Raw genomic sequence first — 20,907 nt, 5'->3', positions numbered from 1 at the left:
TTCCCATTGAGGCTAGGGTATAACTCCTGTGCTCCCCATGTTAAATTCCCATTGAGGCTAGGATACAATCCACCTAGTTTAACATTAAAGTCCCATTGTCCCTATATTGCCCCTATACACTACTCACATTTAAAAGTAAAACCTGGCTTCAGTTCTGATTTGGTTAAGAGCTCTGATTTTATATATCTGAAAAGTCACTTTGCTTGTATGTGTGGTATGTGCGAATGTGCGTGCGTGATTTGCTTCATATATGCAAACCATTCCTGAAGGAGACAAAGGCCACTTTCTGTCTTTGTGTTGTACATTCTTGTACATATTGTGTTTATTTAATGAATATTTGACCAGCTGGTGACTAAAAAGTTAATTTAGCGTAGATGACGTTAGTTGCTGCTGTCGCTTCCATTGCTAGACTCAGTGATACTGGCCAGACTAGGTTCATACTGACAAAAGCTCTGGAGATCGTCCTGGTCCAGAAACGTATTGACCGTGGAGCCCGTACTAACGTGGATTTGGCTGGCATTCAACACTTTCCTCCCCATTGACAATGGATGCACGCAGAAGTTATTTGCTACAGCATTCCCTGAAATAAAGGGGATTTTATCAAGGTAAAGTTTCTGTTGAAAATGTGCCTTTCATGATTTTCGTTTGACTGTACTGCACTGCACTAAACTGCAGTAATAAGTTAAAAAACGCAGTAAGTAAATAAAGAAAATATTCTATCAAGTTAGGTTACACTGTTTGCAAAATCTGATACAATAAAGGTGTGCAGGTCTCACGGCATGGCATTGATATATCTAACTGAAAAATAAGATAGCTTTGCGACCTGGACACGATTAATTCAATCTTCTTTGAGATACTGACGTGTTTCATATGTGAGAGAGAGAGAGAGAGAGAGAGAGAGTTATAAATAAACACCAAAAAGAACGGAAAGTGCTCTCCCTGGATTCTGTAGAAGAATACTTGATAATAGCAGGCAAAATTATTTTGATACAAATGATACTATCACATATGTTACAGAATTTTTAATTCGTATTCTACAGAGATTTGAACCCAGGTCCGCGAGTAAACGGCAGCCATCGCCTTGCCTGCATACATAAGCCACTATTCCATCACTACTAAGCAAACATCACCCTAAAATGATGCTTCTTAATCGGTGTTATATGCACTCGTGTGTAGCAGACACACTCGCATGACGACGTAGTAATTAATTCTCATCTATCTACACAGTCATTCCGGATTTCTTTGAAAGAACTCAAGGTATATATAATTAATTATAGATTGTGTAGCATCATTTTTGGTGATGTGTGCTTAGTTGTGAGGAAATATGGGGTCGTGTGTGCAGGCAAGGCGATGGGTGCCGTTTACCCGCGGACCTGGGTTCGAATCTCCGTCGATTACGAATTAAAAATTCTCTAATCTGTGTGATGATATATATATATATATATATATATATATATATATATATATATATATATATATATATATATATATATAATGTTTCATGTTTGTAAGATAAACCGTTCATGAATGTATGTGATATTTTAGGTATAATAAGTTTAAAATTTGTAGGTTATTGCATCGTAATGCTATATATGTGTGTCATTGTATCGTAATGCTATATATGTGTGTCACTGCATCGTAATGCTATATATGTGTACATGATAAACACAATGATAGTTTAACAGTAATAGATCAGCCTGGTCATACGAGACGGCTAACAGCATGCATGACTGTTTACATGGTTACCTATTTTGTAAACGTTTACAGGCAGAAAACTTAACTAAACCTTTCAAACTTGCAAACAATGTAGACGACTGGGATAAACATGTTCCGATCTATATTCTAAATTTACTTTTGTAATCAAAATTAATGAGTAGTTTGACATGGGTCCTTGGGGAGGCAGATTGTGGCTGTATAGAATCTTACTTGGTCTGGATTAGTACGAAATGAGTAATGTGTACATAGGGCAGTGGTGCACAACCTTTTTCGGCCAAGGGCCAGCTTACATTTTATAAGACCACTCGAGGGCCGCAAACTCTTTCTTTAATACAATTACTGTTCACGGGCCAGATTTCTGCGTTGTTTTAATTTGCCATTAGGGCCGGAGAGAACACTTTCACAGGCCGGATCTCGCGGTCCGCGGATTGTGCACCCCTGATATAGGGGCTTGTGATTAATCATAAACCCAACCTTCTGACTGTCAAACTAGTACAGAACAGGTGGTCTGGTTACCTTTGGTAATAAAGGACACTAGCATGTCTAGTTAGTATAGCCTATTGATTTTTGACTCATGATCCCAGGTATTGGAATATCGCTTTTCCAGGATATTTGGCAAGCGATACTTCTGAACAAGTGCAATTGATAACTAAGCTATTGGGTTTTATTATGCAAATAATTCACGTGTGATTGTGTGCTTTTATAGAAATTCATTCCTGATGAATGGATACGAAAGTGATGAAAGAAAATGGAAACAATCTTACTGTATGCAACGGGAGTTCTATTGTAGCAATTTGGTGCAGTGCAACTATGCTCAGCACGCGTTCTGGTGCGACGTCGCTGGAAGGGTGGAATAACTTCAACTGGAATGCACATATTCCCGCAGTCGTAACATGGACTCCGTGTACGATTCATAGCTCCAAACCCACTTTAGATATATGCACAAACTTTATTTGTAGGCTTGTCGCTCTTCAAATGTATATAAACATTGAACAAAAGTGCATGCAAAACATAGTTTTCATGTCTGTCCGTCTGTCTGTCTATCTATCTATCTATCTGACACTATCACGAGCAAGTTTGTGAAATGTTATGGATTTATTAAAACACAACATGTAAAAATTAACAAAGAAAAGAAAAACAACAAAATAAAAAACATGAACCTGAAGAAATAAAAACTAAAATAAAAATAAATAAAACACCAATTGCAAATACAAAGATATTGTCTTATAATTTTAAATTCATGTTCTGTCTTGTGAACGCCAGGCAAATCTACCAAAGATTTTATGCTACCAGGCATGTCTATAGCTATAGTACTTATCAAGTAAGTATGATTCTTTTGCTTTAATTTTCAGTTCCCAAATTGAAGATTTGTTGTCGAGCTGTTTGAATAGATCAAACGGACTGTTCTGATACATCGTCAGTTAAATCCATTGCAAGTAGGGCAGTAAATTAGACAGAAAGGTATCAGCATCTATAGTTGACAAGCTATAAACATCGCAAAAAAAATTGCGTGAATGTAAAACAGCATAATTTTATCTTCGTGTACAAGTCAAAAATGTGTAAGATACCAGTACCAATACTTTCACAGTCACGTGTGACAAACTCTTTCTCTAAATCTTTCACAAATATTGCAGAAGGAAACGATGGTAAATATGCGCCTTGCCGAACACCAAAATACAATAAGATACATCTTTTAACACATCGTCACATTTAACTCTTTACTTTATATTGCTCTACTTCAGATTGATAATATCCAGAATAATTCCCCTTAAACCCAATCTATCAACCTCTACCATCCGTTATTTCAACCACGTAACCAAACACTTAAGGCAATGCACACATTAAATTCTTAACTTTGCTAAACAATATGTGAGATAATCCCATGTAAAAAAATATTGTCAGCTTTCCTCATATTGTTTTTTTTCTAAATCCTGTCTGTGCATCAATATAGATATTACAGTTTTCTGCCTAATAATTATTTTTAATATAAAGTATACATGTTAATAAGATAGCTACGCAACTCAAACGTTATGTCCTTATAACATGGTATACTTTTCCCTTTTTATGCAACGTTCCTTCAGGTCATATTTCTGGAAGGTGACCACATAATAAATACAAGATTAATTAAAGTACAAAACTTATTCAAAAGTATATTTATGTCTTAGTAAAGAAAGTCACTAATAATCGCGCACACGTGCACACACGTGTGTGTATGTGTGAATGTATGTGTGTATCTGTAAGTGTGTGTAAAATGTATTTACTCACTGGAATTCGTTCCCACAATTGTTACATGTATGTTTCGCCAAACCGTATTCATCCTCTCTGGGAATGGCATTATATCTCTGCCGACACAATTTGCATGTTGAGACCTAAATTAAGAGAAATTGAACTATTCCCGATAAGGCAGTCTTCACAACTTTCGGCAGATCCATAAAATTCAAATTGCAGATTTTTTCTTTGTCTTACCAGCCCTCTCAGCCCCCATAAGGATTTTGTGTACCCAGCTTCCAAAAATATGAAATACGCATATTAGATTTGTACCCATACCCTGTCACTCCCAACAGCCCAAACTATTAGAGAACCGCAAACCATCACACAGAAGCAAAGAAAGTATTGTGACGCGGTCTCTGACACAAACGGAACTTGCGAAGTGCCATCCTGTACCAGTCATTCCACCTCATACATTCAAATATTAGCTGACTGCTTGTTAATGTTAGCTAACTGCATTTGTTATATTCCAACACACACACACACACACACACACACACACACACACACATATATATATATATATATATATATATATATATATATATATATATATATATATATATATATAATGTATATAATGAAGATTACGCATACAGGTAGAAGTCACGAAGTCGGTCATGTATTAAGCCAAAAGCCTATTAATGGACTGAAGTAATAGTGGTGCTGATTGATAAAACATCTTTTTGAAAACTTGTATGAAGATGATGAGTAAAATAATGAATATTTTGTCTTACATTAATTTCGTTACTTCTTTTGTCTTACAATAATTACGTCCCTTCTTTTGTCTAACATTAATTGCGTCTCTTCTTTTGTCTTACATTAATTACGTCCCTTCTTTTGTCTTACATTAATTACGTCCCTTCTTTGGGTTTGATTGGCGACACTGCGTATAACAGTGAATCGAAATATATGCTTCCAAGAGACGTTGGAGAGGCGGCCATCACTTTTAACAAATGTGAAAGCGACACATATATAACAGAGCTAAAAGCGTACAGGATTCATTCCTATAGATGTATTGTAACCGCTCTGCCTCTATAACCACTCATAACACTTATTATCATGGGAGCAAGATTTCTGACAGTGAATAAAGATATTGGTTCTAACACTGTACCAAAGGATGGCTATTTCCTGTTCTGCATGATACACTTTCACAAGTGCCAAGGAAACCAAATAATCCCAGGAAGTTGCTGTGATTACCCAAAGTGATAACGTAGCGGATAATTTTTAGTTCTGCTATGCAGCACGATAATGTGGAACAATGCATCAAATGTTGTTGTATAGGGTAGGCTTTATGCTTAGCTCTTCCTCACAAGTGTGGCAAGAAAGTTATTGTTTCAGCTGTTCTGTCATTCCCGTTTTTTCCCCAATGTTTCACATATATGAAGAATCGTTCCTGATTACTTCTCATTCTTCGCCTCTTCTCGGTCTATATGTTGTATATTTTCGTTGTTCAATCTAATTAGTCATGTTTCTTGTGTGCGTACGATCTATCACCTCTTTGTATTAGATCCATTTTCATTATTATTGAATGATTAGTTGTGTCATTATTCTCTGATAATGAGTTGTCCCGAAGAGCCATAGATATATTGTCTGTGTTAAGGGTAGACCTTGCAATCATTATGCCTTTTATCGCTTTATTCGAAATACAATATATCACTACGTTGACGTTATAAACGGATTTTGGCAAATTCCATTCACCGAAAGAGCAAAAGAAATGTCGGCACTTTTAACTCTGGAAGGACGTTATCAATATAAAGTGAAGATGTTTGTTATGAAAGGTTTTCCGGTAACGTTTAAGCCATCGGGTATTTCCGCTGAGCGATTAGCTTTATCTCTTGTCTGTTGTCGCAGACAATCGCTAGCTGTGGTCGTCAATAGGAGAACGTCGGAGGACCTCTCGCACTACAGGTCTGGACAACGCATAGGAAACGCTAGCAAGGGGCCACAATGAAAATTGAGAAAACTGCCCAGATGGTGTGTGTGCTAAACACGTATGTATTTATGGACGCGCATTACAACATCCAAATTGTTCCGGTTGTTTCATCGATTTTACTGGCCCGCAGCGCTTGCCGTCGCCATGGATACCAAAGAAAATTCTTTTGAAACTTACCACCGCACTATCACATGAATGATTCGCCGGGGATGCAAAGGAAAATTCTTTTGAAACTTACCACCGCACTATCACATGAATGATTCGCCGGGGATGCAAAGGAAAATTCTTTTGAAACTTACCACCGCACTATCACATGAATGATTCGCCGGGGATGCAAAGGAAAATTCTTTTGAAACTTACCACCGCACTATTACATGAATGATTTGGAAACAAATACTGATGCTAATACTGATCGGTTTTATAAAAACAGTCAGAAGTTCAACAAAATATTTTCATTTTGCTTTCTTCTCTTGATTATTTTATTCTCAAACTCATACTGTCCTCTTCTATTCTACACACATCACTTTCACATTAGATAAGGACTCAAAGCATGGGAATGATGGTATTGGTTTCAGTCACGGAAGCATGCGAACAAAAGAATTGAGTCACATGCCACCGCCACATGCTAATACCGGACCTTCCTAGCTGGAATTAATTTTTTTTCTGACATAGGAATCCTCGTAACTAAATAACTAAAGACAACACTGAACATAAATGTAATTATAGAGCCAGTCCATAAAAAAAACAACAAAACAAAACAAAAAAAAAAATAAATAACAAAAACAAAACAAAACAAGAAAAAACAAACAAACAAACGGGTAGCATTCGGTACATATAGCATACCCATATAGCATACTCTGGACAACATAGATCCCTGGCAAGGATCACTAAGGTAATTAAAGCTCCGAAACCAGTCAGGGTTAAGGAGCTATATAAACTCTAGAGTAGGACGGTGTACAAAACCCTAATCCAAATTAATAAATCTGTCAAAATTCTGTCTGAATATACACGCACTTCATACACTATGGGAGCAACAAAACAGATAAAATCATTCAAATTTCGGTACTAGGATGTCCCCTTAATGATGGAGTCCAAGAGGAACCACACCAACAAATTTAAGGACTTGCACATCTTCAGCTGTAGTGATATGTGAGTTATTTATTAATTTCTTGTGTATAAGTTTTAACTATTGTACTACCACGTTTTTTGTGTGGATAATTTCCATGTAGCTTCCGCTTACGTAGCATAATGCATATATTTTCTATTCTCATTTGTGACTTAGCAGGAGATTTTTATTAGCCATATAAAGTTGCATTTTTAAGAAATGTTTAGTACCGTATGATTTTTATCGGGCACGGGTTGGTTCACTTCTGAACCTGTGTATTTTGTAATTATTGTGCTGATAAGGTAATACCGATAGCTTACCTTATATGACGTCATTATATTTTATTGTATATGCCCGTGTCTTGCATAGCACTCGGTGTTAGGTGTATTTTCAGCTGATCGGAGTCGACGTGGTACCAGCTGATGAGCTAACCGTTGAAGTTGACCATAGCAGCTGTAAAGCTGAACCATAGCTACCGTAGAGATGAGTTAAAGAGTGTTGCTGATCAAGTAGCAGGTGATCGGGCGGTGCTGAACGATGGTGGGCGCTGATTGCTTGATTGAAAAAGGAATTGAATGGTAGTCGGTGACTACCTGGAATACTGACTGCTTCATTGACCAGTGTGACTGGTAGCCAAGTGTGCGGGTGACAAAGTGTATAACTCCAGACATGTAATCTTTTAGCCGTAGGCTAATTTTGGGGTTTAAAATACCCAGTGTCTTTGGGATTGTAAAGATATTTGGTATGACATCTGTTCCTTTGTTTTCTTCATTTTACTCTTTTGAGTAAAATGTTTCGTATTTCACTATTTGAGTGAATTTATTTTTACTATTTGAGTAAAATATATATTTCTTTTCGTCGTGTGAAATTACTGTAAATCATTCACCTTTGTCCTGGTACTCAGTAAGGTCGTTTATTTGTATTTTCAATTGTTGCATCATTAGGTTCGAGCGGATTATGTTAATTTGTCCAGTATTTGGATCTTTTACACGCACGTATTAATCATAATTCTTTTCCCATTCAAGCCATTTATCATTAAACACTGTATTTATATCACCATCAAAAGTGTTCTGTAGTAAATCCGAAATTCAACCCGGGTATCTTGTTACAATATATATATATATATATATATATATATATATATATATATATATATATATATATATATATATATAATCAAAAACTAATTGTAATGAATACTATAGGTTGAAATACGAACACAGTGTTATTACATTTTGACAACAATGTCGTGTTACAAACAGCATATTCTTTTGATCGGACCTCACCCTCAGCGAAGTCATGGAGGATGACTAAAAAAAAATTTATACTTCAGTGTAAGTACAAATACTGATCTCTAGGTTTGAAAACCGCACCATTTTTCTAGAAGGAACTCTCCGCCACCACATATTGTCACACCGTTCACAACCAAACTGCCGCAGCTGGGATGGGATTTCATCCTTTAAGATCTCTGTGATGTTGCTGTTGAGACGGGCGGTACCTATTCGACTCTGCAAATAGTGCATATAATGCAAATTTAACAGCAAAAGATTAATATCAAGTTATATTGAACGAATTTTGACAATGGACGTGATATAGTCTTATGTATGTTTTAAACTATAACTACAAACTTTTTTCCATTCCCATACAATTACACAAAGTTATTATAGTTATTATTATTATTATTATTATTATTATATAGATTTGTTATTTTTGTTAATAATGATAATAATAATAATAATAATAATAATAATAATAATAATAATATTATTATTAATTTTATAGATTTGTTATCATTATATTTTTAATAGATTTAATATTATTATTATTATTATTATTATTATTGATTTTTATGGATTTGTTTTATTATTATATTTTTAAAATGTAAGATTTTTATTATTAATTTCTATTTTTTTATAGATTTGTTATTATTATTTTTATGATTATTATCATTATTATTATTTTATAGAAATGTTACTATTATTATTATTATTATTATTATTTTATATATTTGTTATTATTATTTTTATTATTATAGATTTGTTATTATTATTTTTATTATATCGTTTTTGTTATTTGTATACACTATTGTTGATTTTTATTGTACATGACTTAATTGTATGTATTTATTTTGTTTGGATAAATATTTGAATAATGATTAATTGAAGCATTCATTTGTTTCCTTGCTTGCTTGTTTGTTTTATTGTGTCATTTACTTACCACTCCTTCGCCAGTAATGTTCCGTATTTGTGTGGGTTCTCCTGTTAAATGCAAAGGGTTTATTTAGTTCTATTTTTCAAGTATCTTATAGCGATTTTTGATGTAAAGTATCCGTGATATGCGATGAAACAGTTTGGTGTAAAGGCACTGGTATTGTGCCCATCAGTTACTGTATCCCGGGCTGTATGTTTGAAAATCTAAAGTGGAATCACGATAAGAAATCCTGATTCTTATCGAGAGTTTTTATTTTTATCTAACCATGCACAGTTTTACTAAAAACTGATCAATGATCAAATGTGCTTAATGAACACTATCCAGGGAAAATAATTCTGCATTGTCTGAAAAAGGCATAGTTAACGTTTCAACTTATGGTTTTAATGCCTTAGTATATGTACTACGTCATGAATTTTAACAGCTTAAGAGTTAATAATTTGTTTACTAAAGATCAAATTGAAATATAAATTTATTAGGCAGCTGTTTTGGAAATCACTGTGAATGAAGTCAGAGTGTTGGTATATTAAGTGACTCACACTTCGGACGTCCAGTGTAAATCAAACTCTTGATTCTTTAAATAAGAATATAGTCCAAGAGAGTAGACCACTTCTATATGATTTTCTTTGGCCCTTGTGAACAGGATATTTGAGACTCGGCTATAGAAAGGTTACTCACCAAAGAGCAATAAAATTGCAAAAACTCATTGATGATATGGCGAAAAGTATACGAAGGTTCCGATCAAAGGTGTATGCAGAATGATGTGTATAAAGGGTAATTATATAATAAAAGATAAATTAGGTTGATTAACAGTACAAAGTTTGGTTAACAGCACCCAAAGGAAATAGGGTTGCATACAAGCTATAATTTAGAAATGTTCACTTCCTTCAAGTAATTGAAAATATAAAACACACGTACCGTACCAGATATATTCTTCATGTACTGAATAAGATAGTAACTATTGCGTGTCAGCTGGGTATAGAACGATTGATAACAAGTAATATAAATGTACATTGCAATAAAATATTAAATGCAAGATGATATAAATATCGAACTATTTGTACACGAAATTAAAAGCATCGATATCAATAGATAATGCATATTTCTTGGTAAATCTGGTGGTGGGTTAGTGTTAGCTGTTCAACAACATAAGGAGGTTATTTCGTGCCACTTAATACACATTATGGTAACCATTGGTTGGAGTAGATACAGATATCTTTCCGCTTACGAGTCCGGTACACCAGTCACAGATACTCAGGAGGAACCGTAGGGAATGTTCCACACTTTAATCAGTTTATGAGTTTGGACATGATAAAGTATAGTCTAGCCTGTGTCAAAGTATGACATTCAAGATAATACATATTCGAATGATTATATATATATATATATATATATATATATATATATATATATATATATATATATATATATATATTGTAATACCTAACTCAACAAACCAAAATACTTGGCACTATTAAAAACTACATTCCTTTTCCAATAGAATACTAATAATGATAATGTAAAAACATGAAACAAAGTCAGAAAAACAAGAGGCAGTTCACTAGGTTGTAGTACCTTAATGGTATTGTGAATGGAGTTTTGCATGCACATTGTTCAATTAATGTGTGAAGATTATTTGATGATTAAACGTTGAGATGTGAGATGATGTTTGATCAACGAGACTTTGGCATATTTGATCATGCCATTTTTATATCACTGGAAACATCTACCACGTGTGAATTATTAAGTACATCGTAGCATCGCTGATCATTTACGGATGGTACCACTAAATATAACTTTTCCCACTTGAGCCATCTAATTATCTAATTAGGCAACAATTGGGTCTTACCAGAACAAGATAGTCCTATGATAATTACTGTAATATAATTTGGTAGCGCTGGATGATGTCTGACTGGCTCTTGTTTTCGTGTCGCGGAAAAATCAATGACATCCATGTTGTACAAATATTAAAAAATATGAATTTATATTGTGTTAGATGCAGAGCATCCACCCCTACAAGTGGATTAACAACATTAACAATAAAAAATAAAAAGCGTGCACTTACTGGCAAGTGTGTGAAATGTGGTACAAAAAAAATATAAATTTGTCTACAATGACAAGTCAAAGAAAACAGGTAGTGATATAGCTGCTTCATTAGGAAAATTACCAGGAGTTCCATGGGCTAAAGACCCAGAAGAAAAACATCTTCCTGGATATAATTATTGTTGTCCTGGAATCCGACTTGATATCCGACTTGACGAGCGAGATCAACCAAGACCGGGAGAGTACCCAATAAATGCGATTGATCAAGCAAGTTCATGATGTAGCGTATAAAAATAAGGATTTACAACAAAGACATATTTCAGATGTCAAGTTGATTCACTCGTTAAAGTTCATAAAAAAAATAAATATCTCGGAGAAAAACTTGCTCGTTTCCTAGTAACATCCGCGATGAAAGGTAAACTAGTATTAGGGACCGGTAATTAATCAACCGATTATTATTATAATTGAATCGATTTGATTTAGCCTAAGAGGATATTGGAGGGATAGAGCAGCGATTAGTAAACTTGTTGATGTAGCAAACGTTACACGATCTGTCGCTGCAAACTGATCAGTACGACAGGCAATATGGCAAATTTACCTATCACCACCTAAACAAATTCAGTACGCACATTTTGATGTCAGCTCTCCCAATGAAGTTATTCGGATATCAGTATGCGCAGGAAATATCCCTTAACAAAGTTCAGAAAGATATGAGATCTCGTGAATTGTTTGCAAGACTACCAATCATAATCGCTACGTTTAAATAATGAAATTACTCGTGCAATTTATAAGAAACCCATTAATGCGATCATAAAAGTCACATACCAATACAACGACATGACTCATTCTCAAAACAAACAGTATTAGGTAATGTGACTGTAAGATATTTATATTAACCTGGTGAACTTGAAGGGGGTAAAAAACGAGCAAATGATCTTATCTACAGTGTGACGACACATACAATTTCCAGCGTAGTAAGATCCATGGGTAGACCAGCAATTTACAGACTGGATTCAACTGCTTCTCAATGTGGATTTGTACGTGAACAAAAATACAAGTGATCTGAAGACACACAGTTACCAACATCTAAACTTTTGTGAACTAGCGCATCGATGTCGGTTACATTCAAGACAGGTCAGCATCACATTTTCACGTGTGTGACCAAAAGTACTATTAATCCTATCTAAGGTAAACTGTCTTGGATTATTATTTGAATACTGCTACAACATTACTGTATTACAGCTCGCACAATGACTATTCTGTCGTTGTTTCAATGTCGTGTTAAATTCAGAGTCCAGATAAAAGTCGCGCTTTTTTCTCACACCGTTTATTACTAATTTTGTTCTTACTACATCATCGTTAATTTCCTGAGTCTGATAATTACTTTCTGTGAAGTCTACGATAACCCTCCACAGCTGAGATATTCTTCTGACTCGAGACACTGCGGGATAAACTAAATTTAACTATTTGATACGATCATCAACAATCTAAATATTAGTATCCGAAATAGTTACTCCATGTGACGAATGAATCGTTATAGCATATCCTAGCGTCCATGGAGTATTGTCCATCGTTATCGCGCACAACCTGGAATTTCAACGTCGATATTTTGCCGTCGAGTATCTGCTGAGAGATAACACAATGATACGAGTATATTTGAAAATTTTACTTTATGTAACATAAATAATTGTTGTTAAAGTGTATCTTTCTGCTTGAAAGTATCAAATCATCTAGCCTCTACAAATTCCAAAAATCATTCATAGGAGTTTCTGAAATGATCTCACGCATTATTTCACAATGAATTTTATTTGGTTGTAGTCTTGTTAATTTCTTAAGCTCTATGATCATAAGTTATTTTTTCATAATAATCAGCGAATATTTTCAATTACTTATGTTGGGATGATCCAAAAAAGTCGGTGGTTGACCATGATCACCACACATGATAACAGCAGTATTTGTTGTCAACAACCAATCAAGAAATATTTGTAATGTCTGCAGCGACACTGTATATATTTCATCCCAGATAATAATCTTTGGAATATATTTTTCACCCATTCGTTCTGGAGTCCATGTATCTCCCTTCCATCGGAAAAGGCTATGATAAATATGTGATTTTACTCCACGCTCTTTCATTTATCTGGAAGGCCTGTGTGAAGAGGCTAACACAATTATATCAAGTCCACGAATTAATTTGATCGCACGTGTTGTTTCACCGAAACCTCTCGGTCCATTGAGATAAACAGTCATATGTCTGGTCACATGATCACATATCGATGGTGCTGATGACAATTTAGATATTCGGTTATTTTTGTAATAATCGTCCTTAATTTTTAACGTCGTCAGATTCAGAATAACTAAATATCTTTTCTTGTTTTATTCTCCATTCGCCCTATGATGCATCAGCACAAATATTTAGTTGTTCTAGAAATCCTGTATTTTTTATTGATATAAAATTAATCTGTGGCGACTCTAACAGCAGCATCAGGAAATCGTTTTATCATCGATAATGCATTTATCGAAACGTACGCAAACATCATAGATCTTAAATGAGTAAACTGCGGTGATTTACCAACAGTGTAACTCACAATTGTACCTAATTTAGTTCCGTGCGATAAATTAATATTGCTTCGACTTATAAATGTGTTTCTCTTCGTTGTATCAGCAATTATAAAATCGAGTTCAACATCATCTATAATTAATCTTCAACAATGTAGTTTATGATCATATGATCATCCTTGGGTAAAATTGCCAATTATTTTTTTCTTCCAAGATCTTTTGCGATGTCATTCTCAACATCAGTTATATCACGATTTTCATCATCATAATTTTTGTGTTTTTGTAGTAACCTAACCTGTTTCAGCGGACAATATGATATAATTGCTTCACTCATAATCAACGATATCAATATTTTTTTACATCAGTCATATATCTTAATAAAACTATTGGAGCCCAACTGCGTTCGCTAAAATATTTCCAAACCAAACAGCGACTTTTTCGGTGCAAATTCGAATGGCTCAATGCACGCAAATCCAGTCAGGTCAAAATATGGTATAGGTCCGTTTATCTCAAATCTGGTCGCCTCGTGTGTTGGATATCCAAATCGCTTAAAATATGCAGAAGACTCTCCTATTCCAAATATATATATATATATATATATATATATATATATATATATTTGAGAGCTTACTTAATAAAAACATGAAATGCAATGCAGCATAAACTGGCATGACACCTGCTCTTGTTTTGTATGCAGTCTGTCAAACCAAGGACTGCACATGTCTTAGATGTATTTTGAGTAGCCAACACATCATGTTCTGCAGCATTTAATAAACATATACCATCATTGCCTCATTTTACATTAATACAGTTGTATCGATTTTCATTGTTGACCGATTCCATATGTGCGCGTAATCCTATTATACACTTACCATACATTTTAGGAAAACACCGTCTGCTCTTCCCAATAAGTATATTGTTAGGTAGATCCATCTCTTAATTTTTTGCACAGCTGACTGTACAAACGGACATGATTCGTCCTCTATCCTTATAGTGTACTGGAAATCTTTTTCACCTTCGGTTTCTTACTTCGCATCATCAATACTGTTCCTGAACTATGATAATTACAAGGTTAGATTTACCCATCGATCATTGAATCCACCTACTTCAAACGGCTAGTAGAACAGTATCTGGACATTTATGATTCACTGCAGTTTCAAAGGATAATTAATTTGATTCTAACTGCCAACATTGACACTTAATCTGATGTTCTATTCAATTTGACCCTAGTAAAACTACACTGCCATGCTTGTCTCAGATTTCGAAGAGAGAGAGAGAGAGAGAGAGGGGGGGGGGGTCACATATTGAAATAACCAAATAGCAAACCTTTCGGTCTATAAGCAGATAACATTGTTAAAAGAACTTACATAAACTTTAATATATCCTGACATTTTGAGATCGCTGCGATCAGATTATAACTAAGCAACTTTACATGTTGTTTTCATAGCCTGGCTTGTCAATTAATGTTAGAACGGTGTATATTTAGTGAGCGTTGGATCTGCAATATATTCATGTATTTTTGCGCGTTGGTTAAACATTGGGAACTGGACTGGGTGCGGTCTCGCTAAAGTTCACCTTGACCTGGAACATACCATGAACTCAATAGCCAATGATGTCAAGTATAGGAACTATTGCATTCATTTAGACAAGCTGTGTAAGTTTCAGCATCTCACTTATTTTCAACTCAGACCAAATGGGGCTTTGTCCGGGAGATATTATAAGAGAAGTTATTCTACTCAAGCTTTCTTACCAATACTGTGCTTGATAAAGTTGTTACCAATACTCTGCTGGATACTTTGTGTGAGGAAATAATTTGGAACTAAATGGGCACAATTTGGCAATAATGTCTGTTTTATACACCCGGAAAATTATTTCTCTTTTATGATAATGGTGGTGCCTTGTTTCTTTTCAGCTTTTATTTCTTTTGTTTTGAATGATTTTTTAAGGTGGTATAGCTTTAGAGAAAAGCTTTGTATGCTAAATTGTAGGGGTGTATCATATGTATAAAAGACATAAATATCGATCAAGCTAAAAAGGACTTAGCCTATTTTCAGAATAGACCCCCTACTCAATAAACTCTATGTTGAGGAGATAAAGCCAATAATCACTCATATAATAAGAAAGCCAAACATGATCTTATGTATGATAGATACATATTTTACTTCTGACCCCAAAAATCGATTACGTCGTTCGTATTTCTTCGATTCTGTCACGCAAATAGCTGAATAAAGCAGCTTAATATTTGAAAAGGGGCACTAGTCAAAGAATACATGCCATAAACTCAAATGCAAAATGTTGGATTTCATTTCTTAAAACAATTTCCGGGGATTAAATAGAAATGTTCAAGAAGTCTCTAATACCAAATAAATAAACAATATTCTTTAGTCTTTGGCTGATAAAATAAAAATTGTGTATGCGTTTCAATAGAAGAACAACACTAGTAAAAATATAATCAACGGATTTTATTGCAGTCAGTTCTAGATATCAAATGTGTGTTAAAATTATGGACGTCCTGCAGACGTGTTTGAGATTGGTCCAAGATAGTGCAATAAGAGCTAAAGACTCCAGCAAACTAAAACAAGTTTGCAAATATTTTGCACGTTTGGATCCAGTTAGATGAATGGCTAACATCATATATTTGGCTTGCCTCTTTTATCATTAACGTAAATTTATACAAGTGTTGTTTGGAATTTAAAGCCTTTATTGATATTCTCTTATGTATATATGGAATTTAAGGATTCTTAGTGATTGTTCTCTTTTAAACTTCTAAACATTATCGTTGGATGACTCGTCTTCAACCTGAAGTTTTAAATTAATATTCGAAAAGTAGGGTTGTATAGTTGCTAAGAAGACATCAGAAAATACAGAGAACGGGTACTAACCTTTAAGGACGAAGTCAACAGCCTCTAGAAGATTTTGGTTGCAATGCTTGTACAAGATCACAGCATCGTTTTCAGAGAAACGACCATGGAACAGTTCCTGAAGTCTCCTGGCCTGATAATAAAAGCATAGCATTGGACATTGATGCTAAAATCACAAAGGAAACAGTGGTTGTTGTTTTTGTTGCAGAAACATGAAATGTATAGACGAAACCAATTTGTATTAAGTTCGTTAACGCGTGGCTGTACTTTGGAATAGTAGCCCTGGGGATTAGGGATAATACAGGGAATCAGAAGCAACGAAACCAGTACTGGATATTTGAGCCAAACCGTTGAGAATGATATCAATGCTCGGTTATCATAATCATGCTGGCTTGCCTGCTTTATTATCAACGTAAATTTATGCAAGTGTAGTTTGAAATTTAAAGCCTTTATTGATATTCTGTTATGTATATATGGTATCATATCCGAGAGAGAGAGAGAGAGAGAGAGAGAGAGAGAGAGAGACAGACAGACATAGGGAGTGATGAGGGGAGAGAGTCAATTTAATGTATTGCAAACACTAAAGCTATAAAGTAGGTTTAAACAGTGATAAGTTATATATACCTTGAACCATTAGAAAGATAATATGGCTTAGTTATATGTCTTTATATCATCTTGTTAATTGCCAAGGTAAAGTTGATAACTCTGATCTTGTCTGCTTACAATCAATGCAAGAAAATACAAAACATAGTTAATATTTTTATACACTAGTGTCTGATGGCGAGTACAAAAGATGTACATGTCAACCACTTGCCTGAACGACGCGGATAATCTTCATGAGATGTTAATAGTGTGTTACAATTACATATGCATAATACATATAATTAAATTTACCCCAACCTTTATTCGTAATAATTATGAACAAAGTATGACGATTAAGTGCCAAAAATATCAAAACAGTGACAGTAATATATTTTCTTATATATTAAGTTGGATTTTTAAATGGCAGATGGGATACAAAACTTTTGATTTATTATATATACTCCTTGACATCCATTATGTTTGCACTGTCTACGTATATTTGTCTTCGTCTTAAAGTTTCCGAGGATGTTTCAGTTTAGTGAAAGTTAATTTTTGAATGAGTTTTAGTATTGTATTTCTTTTTAGTTTCTTTACTTACCATGCTAAGATATATCCTTCACAAAATATGTCTTATGTCTTGTGACATTTTATGTGGTGCATAGAAATTCAATTTGTTAGTAATGTATCTCACTTTAAATACCGCAAGATACTCTGGTTAGGCTACCACCCAAAACCAAATATCTTTATCATTTGTGTCTTAAAATCTCATATTTCACCAATCCTTGAACAAAAAGAAAATGACGATTCCTTCGGTTCACATATTTGCACTCCTTCAGCCATTTTATTTAGTTCGCTGTCAATCCCACATATTCATATGACTGGACCATAAACCACAAAATCCATTCATAAGTGTGCCATTTGCGTCATACCCGAAAACTCCAGGTGCAGGTTTCCTGCTTTAGAATTTTTGAACTCGTGGCACTCTACGCAATCGCCAGCGCCATAATATTTAACTTTTTGTGCAGTTTAGTTGTACAACATGTTGTACATTTTATCATAACTATACAGGGAAATTTCATAGTGTAATGCTGTTTTCATGCTGTTTTCAAACACGTTCTAGCAACATGCAATTATTATCCAGTTCAGTTGCTGTGACCTACAAATATACCATGTTGATTTGGCTCGGAGAAGTCATTTGAAGGTGACGAGAAGATATACTGATGCCCCATGAATGAGAACTACAACTGCCATCCACTTTGTCCGTAGTTTGGTCAAGTTCATGTGAATAGTGAGGAGTAGCATGTTGTTTAACAAAACAAAACTATCGAGTTATTTGATATCCCCACGGACATAGAGCTATTATTGTGCTGATCTGCCATTAAATATAATATATGCATACCTCTATGTAAAATGTATATTTAAACAATATCTAGTCCCACTTTTGGCTCCATAACTGCGTATGATATAATAAACTGTTGCATTAGTGCCCATGCATCTTTTCTTGTGCTGCATCAACGATATTAATTTTACCATTTATACTTGAAGTTGCAAAAAATCCATAGTGTAATGTACTATAGTTATGGATTGTGAAACAATGAATCAAAATGCAGAAGCAACAAGAACAAATATAAATTAACGGAATTTGCAAAAGATATGTAATGACAAAAATCTTCAGTGTATCAATTTTATTAGTTCTGTTAAACTTAATATAGCTTTTTACTGAGTGTAACACACAAACATCAATGTTGATTCACGTGGATGTTTTTGCCAGTCAGAATGGTACTGAAGTATGTTAAAGGCTACTAAAATAAAAATCGTGATAATACAAGTGGTGAATGCTAGAATAAAGATGACCTGCAATAAAAAAGTTGCCGATTAGCAGATTGCATCGAATAAGCAAACCATCGAGATAGTGATATCATCTATACAAAACCAAATTGCATTCAAGAAGCCATGCATCGAGATAGTGGCACCAGCTGTACAAAGTAGGTTTCATACAAGACGCGGTGTATCGAGATAGTGGGATCAGTAGTACAAAATAGGTTTCATTCAAAATATCGAGATACGACGATCGAAGTGATGAACAATAATTTACGTATTTTTCGGATATCCGTGTTCATTTAAATTTACAATGCCTTTCGAAAACTTCGTCAAATTTAGTAAATAAATCTTAAAGATATCGTCAATAACAAATTGAATTTTTAGAAAACAAGGTTGTATTTGAAAAATTTGTATGTCAAATCAATGCGGATGATGATTTTGAATCAGTGATGAAAAAATATCAACGTTTTACATAGATGTTAAATCGCTTAAATTTGATAAAGGAGTCCGAAAAGGTTACAACTTGCGTGAAATAAAATTAAGATGTTATTGTTTTACTTCGTGATATAATCAATTGGAAAGAAAATGCTACAAGCATAACGTTTTTGTTTTTTTCTGGATCTTTCATAACGTTTAAATGACTACCAGTGAACATTAACTGAGCTATCATTTTCTATTAATGTTAACGACTCTTACACATATATGAATTCTGTGAACATTATTGGAATAAACCTCACTAAATACACATTACTGAAGCTACCTAAGAAAGGAAGTCCAAATCAAAGGGCAAGTATCTCCCATGTATAAGTAGACAAGGTAATACATAAAATGCCATTCAAGGGCATAAAATTACAAAGTATGTACACACATATAACTATACATTGATATAATTCTTTCCTAGGCTGAAAAACTAAAAAATTAAAATACAAGCGAAGAAGGGTTGACCAATGTTTTTAGATCGGTGTGCAGCAAGAGAAAGCCTAAAAAGATACAAATTCATGATGAGAGTGAGCTTCAAAATTCGAAAGTGAGAGATATGCTGGAAATATTCTCAACGTACAATTATGATCAGGAAGTGGTTTCACTCAACTATTAAGGATAAAATATGGACGCATGTTCTCGGTATGAAAATGCAGAACTTTACTTATATATATATATATATATATATATATATATATATATATATATATATATATATATATATATATATATATATAAAAATCTTTAGAATTCATTTAGAACTCATACATTTCAAACACATATATTCAAATTTGGAACCACTTAGAATTATGTAATAAAAGAGAGTATTTACAGAGAAATTTCTAAGTTTATTGAGGAAATATTCAAAATCAGGCATATTGTTTTTTCGCCAACCAGGAATTGTACGCTCATGGATTCTGAAAAGAAGAGAAAGCAGACGACATGTTTTACAAACAAGAGTTATATGTATAGGTCAGACAAGAAAACATATGCAAATGTGAAGAGATAGCCAAGACTAGAGAACTGAAAGGTAGAACATGCGTAATGGTGAAAGGAAGAAATATATGATCGATCTTGTATTAGACAAGTAATCGAACCACATCATATATATATATATATATATATATATATATATATATATATATATATATATATATATATATATATATATATATATAGTTTCTAGAATCTGGCACAGAAACATAGTAATAATCATAATAAAACCATTATAATTGACTTATTTAGAACACGAAAAGCATTAATTTGCATTTGCCTAGAGACCAGATGGAAAAAATAAAATATGTCCGACCACCTCACTGTTTAATGATAAA

General features: G+C 34.0%; 1 protein-coding gene across 2 annotated transcripts in view; it reads right to left on the bottom strand.

Annotated features, from left to right (window-relative positions):
• Positions 1-291: 291 nt before the first annotated feature.
• Positions 292-20,907, bottom strand: part of LOC149787027 (shiftless antiviral inhibitor of ribosomal frameshifting protein homolog) — a 41,336-nt gene continuing 20,720 nt past the window's right edge. The window contains exons 1-7 of one of the 2 annotated variants that reach the window (XM_089978327.1): positions 20,409-20,489; positions 16,715-16,826; positions 9,243-9,283; positions 8,399-8,533; positions 3,982-4,085; positions 2,481-2,644; positions 292-580 (exon numbers count right to left, since the gene is read on the bottom strand). In XM_089978327.1, coding sequence (XP_089834453.1) covers positions 381-580; positions 2,481-2,644; positions 3,982-4,085; positions 8,399-8,533; positions 9,243-9,283; positions 16,715-16,826; positions 20,409-20,453 — 801 coding nt within the window. In that variant the 5' untranslated portion in view covers positions 20,454-20,489 and the 3' untranslated portion in view covers positions 292-380. Of the gene's footprint in view, positions 581-2,480; positions 2,645-3,981; positions 4,086-8,398; positions 8,534-9,242; positions 9,284-16,714; positions 16,827-20,408; positions 20,490-20,907 lie in introns of those variants that run through there. The other variant, XM_089978326.1, reaches the window with a different exon arrangement.

This window comes from Sinohyriopsis cumingii, chromosome 12 (assembly GCF_028554795.1).
Source record: "Sinohyriopsis cumingii isolate HCF-2022 chromosome 12, ASM2855479v2, whole genome shotgun sequence".
NCBI classification, from domain to species: Eukaryota; Metazoa; Mollusca; class Bivalvia; order Unionida; family Unionidae; genus Sinohyriopsis; species Sinohyriopsis cumingii.
The sequence above is the reverse complement of the archived record's forward strand: the minus strand, read 5'-3'. Positions and strand labels throughout refer to the sequence as shown.